Below are 18,205 nucleotides of genomic sequence, written 5' to 3'. Positions count from 1 at the left end.
GTGGAAAAATCCCATCCACCCCAGGTGCCTTCCTTATGTTTAACTTCAACATTTTCTCCTCCACTTTGCTCTCAGTTATTATAAAATCACTTAGTTCCCTGTTAGAGTTAACAGGCATTCTGGTAAACATCTGGCATTCCCCTCCTTCAATAACTCCTCATGTGTGAATGTATATGCACAATACTCATTCAGTTTATCAGCTACCTGAGCATCATCATCAATATTCAAACCATCTATGTTAAGTGGATTGTTAACAGGAGAGACTGCTTCTACAGAGATGGGATACACTTAAATAGAAAGGGTGCAAGAATGTTTGCTGATACTATCGAGGCAGTGTTATGTGGGTCGGAAAACTGCTAGTTTGGGCGGATACAAGGACTAATAGATTAACAGTAGCCACTGGCAGAGGTGAAAGTGATTCTTGCACTGCTTCTATTGGAATGAGCTGCAGCCTGGATCAATCTGATTCATCCCTTTCCTTCTAGAGTTTACATAAGTAAAGAACACTTTGCTGTTTTTCTTTGCATCCTTTGCCAAAGATTTCTCGTAATCTGCCTTCGCTTGTCTAACCTCCTTTGTGACATGATTACAGACTAGCTTATATCTGCCATAGGCTTCTGTGTCACCTGTTAATTTATATGCATCCCATGCATTTTTCTTCTCTGTCACAAGCCTCATTAATTCATCTGACATGCATTTAGGCCTAAACCTTAAACAGTATTTCTTAGTCGGTATGAAAATCCTAGTAGCCTCCAAGATTAAGTCTCTGAAGGCTTCCCATTTAGAAATCACCGTTGGTAACATCATCAATTGATCCCACTGTACAGAATTTAAAAATGTGTGAGACCATTATAGTCACCTTTATGAAAGCAAAAGCCCTTTCTTTTAGCATTGATGGTAGTTACATCTTTAAGTAAATCCCACATCAGTACACTGTGATCACTGTCACCCAGTGATTCCTTTATCTGCAAATTCTTAATGCATGAATAATAACTCCCTCTGGTTGTCTCTCTAACAGTTGCTGTAGAAAACACTCATCCAATAAATGCACAAAGTCTTGATAGTGTGTGAATGACCAAACAACAAGTTCCAGTCAATATCTGGAAAGTTAAAATGACATCATTAAATTCTTTGAGAAATTCAAGTACCATATTAGTGGTGGCCAATGATGCAAGGAAGAAAGTTGATACAGCATAATCTCCCCCTCCTCCAAAAAAACATCTCACTCTCCATCATCTCTAATCATTTGTTCAATCTCGCTTTACATTTATTGAGCATATCCACACAAACAACACCAGATGAAAATTTATTCCAGTAATAAATTATTGTGGCTGAAAGTTAATTTTTGAAAATCTGTCCTGCAGCCATCCTTTACAATTTAAGTTTGTCAATTTATGTGTGTTATCTGAGAAAGAGTAAGGATGCCATCAGGATTTTGTTTACTCAATTCATTCAGTCTTCTTGAAGGTGCTCAGTCTTCAAGCACTGCAATTTGCACAAATAAAGTCTTTCATAGTTGGAATGCACTTTTGTGTCCTTGACTAATCTTGTTTTTCTTTTGCATACATTCCAACATTTCCACATTCTTCTTAAAATGAGGCTTCCATACATGGCATTAGCATTAGCATTAGTAGAGGCATATGATGCAAGAAAGCAAGCTTATACAGCATCAGCCAAAAAAAAAACAAAAAAAAAAAACCACTCCCATTTCACCCCTCCATTCATTCCAAATACCTGTCCAGCTGAGCCTTAAATTTATTTAGGCTATCAACTTCCAAAACATAGGATGGAGGTTTGTTCCACCAACCAACTACCCGCTGGCTAAAGGCAAATTTCCGCACATCAATCCTACATCTGTCTTTCCTCAATTTGAATTTATGCCCAGATCACCTCGCCGGGGCCTAGTCTCCAGACACTGTAATCTGCAAAACTTTAGCCTTTCTTCATAAGAGCAACCCTTTGTTCCATTCACTAATCTTACTGCCCTTCTCTGTACTCGTTCCAGCAGCTCTACATCATCCAATAAATCCACAAAAGCCTTGCTAGTGTGTGAGTGACCAACCCACAAATTCCATTCAATATCTGGGAAATTAAAATCCCCCATTATAAGACTCTCTGATTTACTGGCACACTCTATTTCCCTGTACAGTTTCTTATTATACTCATCAGAGTCATTATTCCTATAGCACACTCCTACTCTCAATTTTTATCTCTCAATGCTTATGTCACACCAAACTGACTTGACACTGCACTATCCAGCGATGTCGACTGGCTTCACTTCCTTGGATTTTATGTGTTTCTTAACTAATAGCATAACCCCCCTCCTCCCTACGTATTCTGTCTATCCTTTCTGTACACATTGTACTCCCCACATTCCAGTTCTGAATTCCGTATATCTGTATTACACCATGTCTCTGATATCCCAACAATATCTGCCTTTGATGTTTTGAGCAATACCTCAAATTCATCAATTTTATTTACCAAACTCCTAGCATGCGAGTATACATGCACCTGTTCCTGTTCCGCAATGACTCGCAGCAGTCTCTGAAATACCCTGCATCTTGTTTTCCAGGCTGCTGCTTATTCCAATAGAAGCAATGCAAGAATCACTTTCACCTCTGCCAGTGGCTACTGTTAATCTATTTGTCCTTGTATCCCCCCCAAGGTAGCAGTTTTCCACCCACCTAACACTGCCTCGATAGCATCAGCAAATATTCTTGCACCCTTATTATTTAAGTGTATCCCATCCCTGTAGAAGCAGTCTCTCCTGTTAACAAGTACAGACCAGGCTTAAAAAAATTCTACCCCTTGAGCCTTGCACAGTCTTTCCATTGCCGAACTGATCGACAAGGCTCTCATCATATACTCCCTCCTATCGTGTCTGGGCAGAATTGCAGACACTTTCAAATTCAACCCTAATTCACAGCTTTTTTTCAACAGTGACCTGTACTTTAGCATTAGCATTAGTAGAGGCATATGATGCAAGAAAGCAAGCTTATGCAGCATCAGCCAAAAAAAAAAAAAAAGAAACTCACTTCACCCCTCCATTCATCCGAAATACCTGTCCAGCTGAGCCTTAAATTTATTTAGGCTATCAACTTCCACAACAAGGGATGGAAGTCTGTTCCACCAACCAACCAACTACCCGCTGGCTAAAGGCAAATTACTGCACGTCTATCCTACATCTGTCTTTCCTCAATTTGAATTTATGCCCTCTCAGATTATTATTCTGAGCAAGAGGAAGAATCCCATCAGCGTTGAGCATGCTCAAACCATTTAAGGCTTTATACACCTCTATCAGATCACCTCGCTGGTGCCTAGTCTCCAGACACTGTAATTTGCAAAACTTAAGCCTTTCTTCATAAGAGTACCCCTTTGTTCCGTTCACTAATCTTGTTGCCCTTCTCTGTAGTCGTTCCAGCAGCTCTACATCCTTGTTGAAATGAGGCCTCCAGACCTGTATACGGTACTCAACGTGTGGCCTGACCATTGCCTTATACAAGGGAATAATCACCTCCTTATCCCTGCTAGAAAAATTCCTGTATATCATTGACAAGACACCATGAGCTACTCTTGCAGCCCGTCTGCACTGATCAGAGAACTTCATATCTGCCTACACAATTACCCCCAGGTCCTTTTCATTCTCTACCACTGTCAGTGTTATACCACAGAGTTGATACGTTGCTCTGGGGTTGCTTGGGGGTGGAATTACTTGTTAAGTAATTCCACCCCCAAGATTGGTGGAATTACTTGTTAAGTAATTCCACCAATCTCCTACTATTTATATCATTAGTGCCAACATGTACAACAATATCACCTTTTGTGCCCTTAAAAGATGATATCCACTCTTTTTAAACTTTGTTGTCAATTGAATTGCACTTTTTAACTAAATACAATTTGAACAAATAATGTCTTTCATAGTTGGAATGCCCTTTTGTGTCCTTGACTAATCTTGTTTTTCTTTTGCATACATTCCAACATTTCCACATTCTTCTTAAAATGAGGCGTCCATACCTGTGTGCAATACCCAAGATGCAACCTAACCATTTATACAGTGGGATAATCATCTACATGTAAAATTTCTATATATCATTGACAGAACCCCCATGAGCTGAACTAGCAGTTTGGCTGCACTGCTCAGAGAACTTTGTTTGACTGTTCAAGTACTCCTAGGGCTCTCTTGTTCTCCATTACCTTGAGTATGGTACCACCTAATTGATATGTTATTCTGGGATTACTGCTGCCTTTATGGAATACCTTCCCTTTATTAATGTTAATTGTCACTTTTCAGCCCATCTACCAATTTTTTTTAGATCTTGTTGCAATAGTGTGCCTTGATTCCTGTCATTAACACCGTGCCAACCTTTATATCATCTGTAAGTTCATAAAATAAATTTGATATGCTTCATCAGTATCACTAATAAATGTTGAAAACAACAGTGGGACTCCACTAATAATATTAATCCAAGAAGAGTAGTGCTCATTGATAACCTCTCTCTCTCTCTCTCTCTCTCTCTCTCTCTCTCTCTCTCTCTCTCTCTCTCTCTCTCTTCTAATCAACCATTCCCCTATCCACAACACTAATGCATTCACTGCTTCCTGAATGCAAATAGCTGCTTCTGATTTTAATCCACTTGGAGGGAAAACCACCCTACTTTTAGCACTTTTTCTTTCACTTTGACAGAGGAAGAATTGAATATTTTGGTCAAGCAGCCTTCACTGGAAGCTGATTAACTCCGTCATGTTGAGAAGAAAATTCAAAAATGTTTCTGCCCTTTCCTATCCAGATTGACTCAATCCTGTGGTTTTCAATCCCAGATCAAAGGCATCATTGGAAAAGCCAGCAGCAAAAGTGTTAATTTGTCCCTAATGCTGCACTGCTCCAATTTGTACAACAGCCTTTCATGTGGAACAGTGTCAAAAACTTTACTGAAATATAAGTACGTAATGTCAGAATTATTTTTTGCACCTAGTTCCGTTGTTGCATTGTAGTAGCCAATCAGATTGGTCAGAGATCTCCTGTTACCAAGTGCATGCTATGATTTTCATATAACTGCATTCCTGTCAACCTCCATACCTCTTTAACCATTAACTCCATTTTATCCTGGAACAGAAACCAACCTTACAGGTCTGTAATTACTCATTTTCACCCTTTGTGAATAGGAGAGTCATTTACACATCTCCAAACCATAGGTACCTTCCCTGTATTTCAAGATGCTCTCATAACTATGATAAAAAGGTTGCTTACCTCTTTTGCTACTTCTTTTAATATAATTGGATAGATCCATTCAGAATTTTTTTTCTTTTTCACGTCAAAATCATAATTACATTATACTTAATGCATAAGATGAGTATGATATATTTATTGTTATCAACTTGCTTTTAAAGGCAGATGGCATTCCTCAGTATCGGCATACTTCAGTACAGTTAGACCTTTCTCAAGGAGCATACCTTATTAAGTACTTGTATACAAATGTGACAGAAAAACCAACAGTTCCTTTTAGACAAGAAAGACTTTATATATCTGGATCTAATCAAGCTAAAGTTACTGTTGTTGGTAAGTTCTAAGTTCTGGGTGTACTTGATATATATAACAATATATAATGATCATTAATTATTAGTCTATGATTTTGTCCTTCCATTTTACATCTCATTTTGGGACAGAAAGTTGTGAAAAAAAGTTTTATAATGTTATTATTATATGTTGTTATCGTTAATAATATATGTTATTACTATTGTTGTTTAGAGGCCTGACATAGCTGAGTGATCAGGAGTGAGAGTGCAGTAACACATTTTCTTTGAGCAGACTGTGGTTTAAGCCCATGACTGCTAAATATGATTAACAATTGTGTTCATAATTTATCATAACTTCTCTGATATGGTGGTTGTGCCCGAGTATAAACAGAACATAAATAAATAATGAATAACCTTTATACAGATGTGAGTTATATATAATTTATTCCATACAACTAAATATAAATAAAAAACAACTGATTGATTTGTAAATGCTTGCTATTTTAATGGATTTAAACTAGTATATATGCGAACTGTTCAAAAAAAAGTACAATACCGTTATGTGCACACTCTCGTGATCAAGAATCACATGGCATAACTGTGTATAAAAGCCCCAGGGGCTCACATCTAGTGAGTATGGGCTTGGCACACCCAGGGACCTGAGCTGGATATCATCATTTTTCTCTTTCTTGGTGATTCCCTTCTACTCCTGACTCTTGTTCTCTCTCTCTCTCTCTCTCTCTCTCTCAGGGTAATTCAGAAATTTTTTTTGTTTGGCCGGTGCATAACAACATTAACAATTTCTTAAGTATGTGTATGTGAATTGGAAATTTGTTTTCCTGTATGTAGAAGTATAAATACATTCCGCAGATGCTGTGTGCTATTACTGTGAAACAAGACTCAATGCTGATGCCATGCCTCCTCTTGCTCAGACTACACATGAGGAGCATAAATTCAAATTGAGGAAGGATGGGTGCAGGATAGGTTTGTTTGTTTTGGGTTTTATTGCCGCATCAGCGACTAAGGCTATAATGTGCCGCAGGATAGGTGTGTGGAAGTTTTCCTTCAGACAGTGCTGGTTGATTGTTGGAAAAAACTCCCATCTGTTGTTATGGAAGTGAGTAGTTTGAATAAATCCCAGGAAGAACTAAACAAACTATTGGAGGTGATGGAGAGGGGTTTTTTTTGTTTTTTTTTTTTCTGATGCTGTATAAGTTTGCTTTCTTGCATCATGTGCCACTACCAATACTAAGAACAGTTCTTTGGATAAAGATTGAAAATCTGTGCAAAATGCAGAGGTATGTTTCTGTGGTTTGCAGGAAACATACAGGAATGATGCATTTTCCTATCATACTGTGACTGATTGGGTAAAATCATTTTAAATGGGTGAGAAAGAGGGCTGATGCTATATAATCTTGCTTTCTTGCATCATGTGCCTTTACTAATGCTAGCTAATGCTAAAGATATGCTTGCCATCTACCCATTAATGAGTAGAAGGTTCAGTTCATTGCTTCTTTATTAGCCCTTGCATATGTCTCACTCTGAGACATGGCATATATGTACACTAGAATGCTTATCTGTCAGGCCTTTCATATGTCACTATGAGACATGTAGTGTAATCACTACATGCAGATTTTGAGAGAATGGCTCTGCATAGCTGAAAAAGTGATATATAGCAAGCAGAGATTGCTCCCTCATCACTCTTTAGTAAAACCAAACTGATGCATGGAGATTACCCTAAGGGAATGTAATTGTAAAATAATGTAATATTTTAAAGCTCACTTTTTTTGTAACAGCCATGTTACTCTTTGAACAGCCCTTATATAGGGTGTTTCAAAAGTGATGGTCAATAATTTAAAGGTGAACTGTACAGACTACAATATGCAAAAAAGGCTAGTAAACAGGGGTCCTTAAGTGAATCATTTTCAAGATATTGCACATTTCTAGTTGGGATCCACCACTGACAAAGCGAACTGTACAGAGGTGGGATTCACCACTGACTTGTTTGTTTAGGTTAAGTTATGCTCATTCTCTCCCTTTCCCCTCTCTCAATGCTCTGAGACATAGCAGGCATACTAGTACTTGTCAAAGGATAGTCAACATGGAAAGAGATTACAGCAAAAAAGAGTATGCAGACATGCACTTCATGTATGGTAAAGACAATGGCAGTGCACTTGAGGCTGTACATTTGTACCAAAATGCATTTCCCCGCTGAAGGCAACCCAACAGGTGCACATTCATCAGGGTACATGGGCGCTTCACACATGGAGTATGAGCAGGTAGGCCCAGAAGCATAACACCTGATGTTGAGGAAAGGATGTTAGAAAGAATAGAACAAAATCCAGGAATTTTTACAAGGTGGGTTGCTCTGCAAGAGTGTATACTGAGTCATAGCAGTGTGTGGCAAATTTTACATCACTAATTACTGTACTCTTACCATATCCAGCATGTACAAGGTCTCAGCAATACAGACTTTCCTCCCAGAGTGAACTTCTGCCAGTGGATACAACAACTGTCTCCTGAACCCCCAATTTTTAAACAACATTTTGTTCACTGACAAAGCTGGGTTTACTCATGATGGTATTTTTTAATTTTCATAACTGTCACGTTTGGTCTGACAAAAATCCTAATACAATTCACGAGTCATGACATCAGCATCGTTTCTCTTTGAATGTCTGGGCAGGACTACTAGGAGACTGTCTAATTGGACCACACTTTCTGCCAAACAGGCTAACAGGAGAGCTGTAATTCCTGCAGAATGTTCTTCCAGACCTCCTTGATGATGATAATGTTCCGCTTCAGAAATGCCAGAACGTGTGGTTTATGCATGATGGTGCACTGACACATTTTGCTCAAGTTGTGACTCGGTATCTAACTAGAAAGTATAGTCAAAATGGTGGATAGGTAGAGATGTGCCTGTAATGTGGCCTCCCAGATCACCAGACTTAAATCCTATGTATTTTTGTATCTGGGGTCATGTAAAAAGCTTGGTGTACACTTCTGACATTAACACAGTTGAGGATTTGCAGCATTGGGTTGAAGGAGCCTTTCAACAAATCAGAAATGACTCAGGAATGCCTAAGAGGATTCGCAAGTCAATGCAGAGAAGACTACAAAGCTGCATACGGATGCAAGGACAGCATTTTGAACACCTTTTGTAACATCCTGTAACATATAACATCTGTAAAATCTTGTGGTGTTGAAACCAAAAATTAAAAATGTTTTACCTTATGTTTAATAAAATCACCCTTAGCAAAGGATTCACAGCTTTTTGCTAAACTAGTACGCCCGTAGTCAGTGGTGGATCTTAACAGAAATTGTGCATTATCTCGAAAATGGTTCATTTGCAGCCTGATATATTCACTGGGACTTTTTTGCTTATTTTAGTTTGTACTTTTCACCTTTAAATTATTGACCATCATTTTTGAAACACCCTGTATATGTATCAGAAGTGGTTTGAAAAATTGTGAGACCAGTGTAAAATACATGTGCATAAAAAATTCAAGAATTTTTAATAGTAAATAATTTCAGCAGAATTAAAAATTCAAATATAAATTAAAAAAAAAACCCTTTCATGAATGTCTGTGTATATATACATTTTTTACAGACACTGGACAAAAAATTAGTCACTTATTTAAAGCATATATCTAACACTTGTATATATAAAAGTGTTCAATCTAACGATTGAACACTTGTATCTTCTATGTTTTTAGAATTAAAATTAGAGTATAAGATTAACCCATTTTTTTAGTAAACAAAAAATGATAACCGTTAACCCAAGGCCTCATCTGCCAGTTTCTGAGGAGCACTGTGAAGAGAGTTACATAAATATATGAGTCCTTCAAAAAAAAAGAACAATTTTAACAGCTGTGCATAAAAAAGTCTGGCTAATATGGACTAAAAGACAAAAACTGAACTGTTGCTTATTGGTGGGTCAGAGGATGTTGTGGGTACATTTTAATTATTGTACCAGATCCTCTATTTTAAATACCAAACAGGATGAGTCAGGCTGACTATACAAATATTTTGGATGATCGAGTTGTGCCTTTAGCTGAGCATTTGAGGGAAACTCATGATTTTGATACTCCTATATGCCAGGATCACAGAGCCTTTACTGTTTCAAACTGGCATGATGGAATAGTAGGGCATTCAAATTGGCCAGCTAAGTCACCAGATTTAAATCAAATAGAAAACTTATGAGATGGTCTCATAAGTTTTCTCATAAATAGAAAACTTATGAGACCATCTTGAATGGAAAGTGAAAACACAACAACAACAACAGTAACAGCACCCATGAAACCTGAATGAGTTATGGGCTTAATTGTTTTCAGAATGACCTATTGTCAATATAAAATATTTAAAGGGTCTAGTTGAATCCTTGCCAGTGAGAACTCATGAAATGATTTGTGATAAAATACATGTAATTAATTGAAAAATTACACAGATGACTGAGTTTTTGCCTGACATCTTTATGTGGGTTATATATATACATCGATTAGCCAAAACATTATGACCACCTACCTAATATGATGTTGGTCCTCCACGTGCAGCCAAAACAGTTTGCACCCAGTGAGGCACAGATGCTACAAGATTTCTAAATGTGTCTTGTGGTATCTGGTACCAACACTTAACCAACAGATCCTTTAACTCCTGTAAGGTCCGTGGTTGAGACGTGCGGATCGGAGTTGCTGTTCCAACACAAACCACAGATGCTCGATGGGATTGATGTCTGAGGAATTTGGAGGCCAGGGCAATACCTGGAAACCCTTCTCATGTTCCATGAACCAGTCTCGAACAATCCGGGTGGTATGGCATGTCGCATTATCCTGCTGAAAGGTGGCACCATCAGAGGGGAAGACCATTGCCATGAAAGGGTATACCTAATCAGCAATGATGTTTAGGTGTGTGTGTGTGTTGGGTTGCTTGAGCAGAGCCCGGAGTTCCCCCCATTAGCCGCTTCATTTCTTCTTGTAATATGGCATCTCTTTTCTGGCCATTGTTCTGTTGTGTGTAGTGGCCGGATCGGCAACCTAGCAGGTGGGGGACAGAGACACCGAGTCGCCGCCTCCACCCCCCAACCCTGAATTACCTTTGGTTTCAATCAGTTTTTTCCAGACTGTTCTCTTCTGCAGCTGAATGTTATGATGGTAGGTTCTTTTTGCTTGTCTATATCGCTCTTGTAGGGTTGTGTACTTCTTGTTGGGATCTGGTTGGTTCTCGCCGGGCTCTTTGATATTCCCTTCTAGTTAGTCTGGTTTGCTGCTTCAAGTTGATGAGGGTTGCTGTTCACCAAGGGACACGGTATTTTTTTCTTCTTCGGGGCTTCATGGATGCAATGCACGCTTTTATTATTTTCCTTGCAGGTTCTCTATATGCTCTTCTGCTGTCAGATTTTGTTGGGTCAGTATGTCCTTGTCTGTCAATTCCTCCTTTATGGTGGTTTCAAACTCATCGCAGTTTGCAGATTTCGTTTGAAATCTGAATTGGTCTGTGTTGTCATTCCTGGTGGATCTTGTTGCTTGTGTGACAGTGAATGTTATTGCATTGTGGTCACTAGTCGTGATGGTTTGTTGGACTTCCCAGTTTTGGACACTTTACCAAACATTGGGGGTTGCTAGGGAGACATCTATATACGACATGCCCTGTGGGGTGACGTATGTTGGGGGATGCCCTTGTGAGTTAAGCACTTTCAGTCTGTGCGTTATAATAACTTCCTCCATGATCTGCCTTTTGTCTGTTGGCTGTTCCATAGAGTTGAGTTTGCATTCATGTCTGTTAGTATCAGAACGCTTTTGTTTTGCAGGGTGCTCAGTGTGAGTTCCAGATAGTCTGCGAATGGTTGGATGGGATCTGCAGATTGTGAGCACTGGCAGTACACGGACACTACATACATCTGGCCGAAGTCGCCCTCAAGGCAAGCACAAGCTGCATGCGTTGTACACGGTGGGGTGACCTTGGTCACAGTGATGGTTGGATCCGTTATAACAATGGCAGCCCAGATCATTCTTCTTGCATTTCCGCCTTGCCCCACTGTGATTGAATGATTTGGTGGGTCAGTGGAATTCCTTTAACTGTTCCCTTATACGAGTAGGGTTCCTGTAGTGCCACTACTTGTATGGATTGGTCTATTAGAGTTTTGGTCAGGTCATTTGTGACAGCAATGGCTCTTTGGCAGTTTAGTTGTAGGAATTTAAGTTTGCTTGAATTTCTTCTCCTTGCTATGGTTCTGTTGTATTGTGTTACTCATAATCGGTTTTTTGTCTTACAAATTCGACTGCTTTTATGTACTCCGATATTTGGGATCTTTGAATGAGTGGTTATTGTTTCTTTTCTTTCGTGTACAGGTGGGGCAGTTTGGTGGCTTTTCTGCATGGTGGCTGTCGTGTGGCTGTCGTGTCCTTCCAGGGCACAGTGCCCGCAGGTTCGGGACTTTTGGGTGCAATGTGCCGCCTGGGACCCATATCCCAGGCAGATGAAGCAAAGTGGCACCACTGTATAATCTTTGACTGTATGAGCCGTCCAGCCTATGTAGACTTTCTTCATATTGGCCAGTAATTTTCTTCTTATATCCCCAGTTGTACACGTTGGCACTAATGATATTAAGAGTAGGAGACCGGCGGAATTACTTAACAAGTACAGGTCACTGTTGAAAAAAAGCCGTGAATTAGGGTTGAATTTGAAAGTGTCTGCAATTCTGCCCAGACACGATAGGAGGGAGTATATGATCAGAGCCCTGTCGATCAATTTGGCCCTAGAAAGATTGTGCAAGGCTCAAGGGGTAGAATTTTTTTCAGCCTGGTCGGTACTTGTTAACAGGAGAGAATGCTTCTACAGGGATGGGATACACTTAAATAGAAAGGGTGCAAGAATGTTTGCTGATGCTATCGAGGCAGTGTTAGGTGGGTCGGAAAACTGCTAGATTGGGGAGATACAAGGACTAATAGATTAACAGTAGCCACTGGCAGAGGTGAAAGTGATTCTTGCACTACTTCTATTGGAATGAGCCGCAGCCTGGAAAATAAGATGCAGGATATTTCAGAGACTGCTGGGAATCATTCGGGTACAAGTAAACACATGGGTTGTGTTAGGGTAGCTAAGAAAAAGAACAGGTGCATGTATACTTGCGTGTACACCAATGCTAGGAGTTTAGTAAATAGATTTGATGAATTTGACGTATTGCTCAAAACATCAAAGGCAGATATTGTGGGGATTTCAGAGACGTGGTGTCACACAGATATAAGGAATGCAGAACTGGAATTTGGAGAGTACAATGTCTACAGAAGGGATAGACAGGATAGGAAGGGAGGAGGGGTTATGCTATTAGTTAAGAAATACATAAAATCCAAGGAAGTGAAGCCAGTCGACATTGCTGGAAAGTGCAGTGTCGAGCCAGTTTGGTGTGACATAAGCATTGGGAGATCAAAATTGAGAGTAGGAGTGTGCTATAGGCCTAATGACTCTGATGAGTATAATAAGAAATTGTACAGGGAAATAGAGTGGGCCAGTAAATCAGAGAGTCTTATAATAGGGGATTTTAATTTCCCAGATATTGACTGGAATTTGGGGGCTGGTCACTCACACACTAGCAAGGCTTTTGTGGATTTATTGGATGACTGTTTTCTACATCAGCATCTTCGGGAGGCAACTAGAGGGAGTAATACTCTTGATTTGATTATCAGTAGTGATTCTTCATGCATTAAGAATCTGCAGATAAATGAACCACTAGGTGGCAGTGATCACAGTGTGCCGAAGTGGGATTTACTCAAAGAGGTAACTACCATTAGGGGTAAAGGGAAGGGTTATTGCTTTCGTAAAGGCGACTACAATGGACTGAGACAGTATTTAAATTCTATACAGTGGGACCAATTGATGATGTTACCAACAGCAAATTCAAAATGGGAAGCATTCAAAGAACTTATCGTGGAAGCTACTAGGCTTTACATACCAACTAAGAAATATTGTTCAAGGTTTAGGCCTAAGTGGATGTCAGATGAACTAATGAGACATATGGCAGAGAAGAAAAATGCATCGGATACATACAAATTAACACGTGACACAGAAGCCTATGATAGATACAAGTTGATCTGTAACCAAGTTACAAAGGAGGTTAGGCGGGCGAAGGCAGATTACGAGAAATCTTTGGCAAGGGATGCAAAGAAAAACAGCAGAGAGTTCTTTACTTTGCAGACGAACGAAGGGAATATCAAAGTTATTCCCTGCATCCAGTTCTTTTGTGACTGCATCATAGTATCCAATCAAATTAGTCAGACAAGACTTCCCCTTAACAAAACCATGCTGTGTCTGAGCTATAACTGAAGTCTTGTCTAGATGATCCTGCAGTGCTTCTTTAACCAGTGCCTCCATTAATTTTCCTGTTAGTTTAACTTCTGTTCCCAGAAAATTAATGGAGGCACTGGTTAAAGAAGCACTGCAGGATCATCTAGACAAGACTTCAGTTATAGCTCAGACACAGCATGGTTTTGTTAAGGGTAAGTCTTGTCTGACTAATTTGATTGGATACTATGATGCAGTCACAAAAGAACTGGATGAAGGGAATAACTTTGATATTATATACTTGGATCTTAGAAAGGCTTTTGCTACTGTTGCACATGGAAGACTGCTGCACAAATTGGAGCAGTGTGGCATTGGAGGCAAATTGCTGCTATGGATAAAGAGGTGGTTGAGGGGGAGAAGACAGAGAGTGGTAATCAATGGACACTGCTCATCATGGACTAATGTTATTAGTGGAGTCCCTCAGGGTTCAGTATTGGGTCCATTATTGTTTTCTGTATTTATAAATGATATTGATGATGGTATATCAAGCTTAATGTCCAAGTTTGCAGACGATACGAAGGTTGGCAGGGTTGTCAAGGACACTACTGACACTATGCTACTGCAACAAGATCTGGAAAGGTTTTGCAGATGGGCTGAGAGGTGGCAAATGAAGTTTAACATTGACAAATGTAAAGTACTACATATGGGAAACAGCAACCCCAGAGCAACGTATCAACTCTGTGGTACTACACTGACAGTGGTAGAGAATGAAAGGGACCTGGGGGTGGTTGTGCAGGCAGATATGAAGTTTTCTGAGCAGTGCAGACGGGCTGCAAGAGTAGCTCATGATGTATTGTCGATGGTATATAGGAATTTTTCTAGCAGGGATAAGGAGGTGATTATTCCCTTGTATAAGGCAATGGTCAGTCCACACCTAGAGTACTGTATACAGGTCTGGAGGCCTCATTTCAAGAAGAATGTAGGGATGCTGGAACGAGTACAGAGAAGGGTAACAAGATTGGTGAATGGAACAAAGGGGTGCTCTTACGAAGAAAGGCTTAAGCTTTGCAAATTACAGTGTCTGGAGACTAGGCACCAGCGAGGTGATCTGTATAAAGCCTTGAATGGTTTGAGCATGCTCAATGCTGATGGGATCCTTCCTCTCGCTCAGAAAAATCACCCGAGAGGGCATAAATTCAAATTGAGGAAAGACAGATGTAGGATAGACGTGAGGAAATTTGCCTTTAGCCAGCGGGGTGGTTGGTTGGTGGAACACACTTCCATCCCTTGTTGTGGAAGTTGATAGCCTAAATAAATTTAAGGCTCAGCTGGACAGGTATTTCGAACGAACAGAGGGGTGAAGTGGAAGTGGTTATTTTTTATTTATTTATTTATTTTGGCTGATGCTGCATAAGCTTGCTTTCTTGCATCAAATGCCTCTACTAATGCTAATGTTACCTGGCATATCCAATTAATGTAGGGTCGTTTGTCTTTGGGTTTGGTGGAGAATCGGAGCTTAACTTGCATTCTGACCTCCTCTTCCATATAGGCATAGTCTTTTAGGTTTTTATAATATAGGTCTGCTATAATTTGGTCATATGTAATGTCCTTTGGGACGTCATATATGGCGACTGTGGGGCCTAACTTTCTACAAAGTTCAGCTTGGAGTCCTGCTTGATGTAACTAAGTACAGTTTTGGATCTTTTTCAGGTCTTCTTGGCTCGGCGCTTCTATAATTATGCCATTGGCTCTAATTTTCCTAATATTGGATATTTTTACGTCCTTTAACATTGGGGCTAGTTTGGATTTTACTTTTTCTTTTATTTCTTCACTCGTGACATTATGACCATCAGCAGCTTTAATTATGATGGCATGTTGTTTGCTTGCATTAGGTAGTTTGGGTCTTGCTTTTTGCATTGTTGGTCTAATTTTGGGTGTGTATATATTGGCAATTTGGGCAAACGATGTTTGGCTTTGGTTGTGTCTGGTTCTTCTTTTTAGCTTGGGCCATTGGGGGTCATCAGTCTCCGTTGGAGTTTCCAGTAGGGGTTCTTTTCTGCTTCAATTGCTCTTTGCACACTTGGCAGTTTTATTTGTGCCATGTTATTCACCCTTGCCTGAAGTTCTGTTACTCTCATTCTCCATCTTTCATTGTCCACTAGGAGTGCCGTATTGAGAGTCTGCTCAGTCCACAATGAGAGCACATGCTTTATTGTATCTCTCTTGAGATCTGGTTGTCTGTTGTGAGGTATCTGCACAGTGCAATTTTAATGTTTTTGGTTGCACTATGGATCTTGTTTCCATCTATTGGTTCATTTATGTTTATGGTGTCCAGTATTACGACATCTTGTGGGTCTATAGTTTCTTTTCTGCTCTCTTTTTGTTTCAGGTCTTCTCCCTGCTGTTTGGTCGAGGGTTGTTCCTCTTCAGCTTCTATTATAGGCTCATCACATCTCTTTAGTACTATCCTTGGTCTCCTGTTTGCCTTGGCTCCTGGGTCAGTGTCCATTGCTTTCAGCTTAGGGTCAGGATGTGAGGCAGCTGAATCTCTTCCCCTCATTTGAGATTGGTTTTCACCCCATGTAGTGTCGTCAGTGACGCCTCCAGCTCCTGTGAGGTGTTGTAGGGGGGGGATGGTGTTGAATGTGGTTGTGTTTTCACTCTCTTCTGTTTTTTCTTAATTACTCTCTGGAGTTTCCTGATGGTAATTTTCTTTTCTACAAGGCTGCTGTTGATTTTCTCCTTTGCTAATGTGACTTCATAGATCAGTTTTTCCATTTGGCCCCCACGTTCTTTGGGCTTCATTGAAGATCCTTTCGGTTATAAAGGTACCCATTTTAAGGGTTCTCAGCCAGGTGGCCCGCAATGATTGGATCACATCAATTATTGATGAGTCCAGGTCTGTTGGTTCACCTTCTTGAGCTGTATTAGGACATATTTTCCATGACGCCTCTGTAGCCAGGCGGGCAGGAGTGGCAGTGCATACCACACACTTCTTGATTAGACCGGGGTTTGAGCCCGTGACCACCAAATACGGAGGATGCGGAAAGGTCAGGGAATGACCACCGCATATCCCTGGAGCAATATGGCCTTAGTTGCTAATGCTCCTAAAAACCAAATAACAAACAAACAAACATCTTTGCCATGCATTTGTGGGTTCTTCTATATACTCCTGCATAGGGGATATTTGCTGTGCCATTATGTCTTCAAGCTTATCAAATGGATCCTGCAGTTCAGTCAAGTCTTCTTGAATGGCATCCTGTGTATGCTTACTTTCCAGGGCCTCTGCTAGATTCATAGCTGTGGTAGAGTTTTGTTCTGCTTCCGGGTTTGGATTGCCCCTGCTTGAATTTTCGGTGGCATCCTGTTGTTGTCTCACAGTGCTGGTGCCTTGTGAGTGAGTGAGTGGTCTCTGTGAGTCCAGCTGGGGTTTTCCTCTTTCTGGGTGTGTGATGCATCATATGGTGTGGTAGTCGCAGTTCAGTCAGTTACACTGTTGTCACTATATGTCTCACTTGTCACTATGTCACACTTATGTCACTATATGTCACACTTGTCACTATATGTCACACATGTCACTATATGTCACACTTATGTCACTATATGTCACACTTATGTCACTATATGTCACACTTGTGTCACTAGTATGGAATATCATGAAGATCAAGATTCTGTCACCACTTTACTTTACAATCAGCTTGGGCTAATGAGGTTCAAGGAATACTTTACAATTAGCATGTGTTAATAAGGTTCAGAATTAGGTTAATAAGGTTCAGAATTAACTCAAGATAACACTATTCAATATCACTATTCAACTATTCAATGTAACAAAAGGTAGCAGTCCGTGGAGCACTGGGGAGGGGGGAATCCCACATGCACCAATGAGGTGCATGCCAGCAGTTTTAGCCTCAGGAAGAAGTCCTAAGGTTTTTTTTTTTTTTTGGTTTTTTTTTTTATATTGATACAAATAAAATATGATACATGTTTGTTTTGTGTGGCATGGGCGCAGGTGCAGCCAGTGCCACATTATCCCCCCCTCCCTTGCTCCACAGGCTACAAAGGTGGCTTATTCAGCCATGTTGTTACAACACATAAAATTAAAGGATTCCATAATTTCAGTAGCGAAAATATTATATTGAATTACCATAGCTCAACTTTGATATTTGGGGTCTAATGCTATAGTTTGTGTGTTACTCAACAGGGTGGATGCCCTCGAAGGAAATAAATTGAGGGGCCCATCAAGCTCTCAGCTGCCCACATCAACGCCAGAGCTTGCACTTGGTCATCAGGCAACACAGGGGCAGCCCCCTAGGCAGAATGCGCTGGTCCCACAGGAACTAGTAGTTGTTGGTGACTCTATTGTCAGGGAAACGGGGAACATACTTTGTAAAAAGGATAGGTGGAATAGGACCAGGGT

At 40.2% G+C, this 18,205-nt stretch overlaps 1 protein-coding gene across 1 annotated transcript in view; it reads left to right on the top strand.

The window, feature by feature from the left end:
• Window positions 1-18,205, top strand: part of LOC150082463 (CD109 antigen-like) — a 424,736-nt gene that overhangs the window by 329,619 nt on the left and 76,912 nt on the right. Inside the window, exon 24 of the mRNA XM_090377518.1 lies at window positions 5,389-5,557. Within this exon, the coding sequence (XP_090233644.1) occupies window positions 5,389-5,557 (169 nt within the window). The remainder of the gene's footprint in view (window positions 1-5,388; window positions 5,558-18,205) is intronic.

This window comes from Mastigoproctus giganteus, chromosome 7 (assembly GCF_048544385.1).
Source record: "Mastigoproctus giganteus isolate SK-2022 chromosome 7, ASM4854438v1, whole genome shotgun sequence".
Lineage (NCBI taxonomy): Eukaryota > Metazoa > Arthropoda > Arachnida > Uropygi > Thelyphonidae > Mastigoproctus > Mastigoproctus giganteus.
The sequence above is the reverse complement of the archived record's forward strand: the minus strand, read 5'-3'. Positions and strand labels throughout refer to the sequence as shown.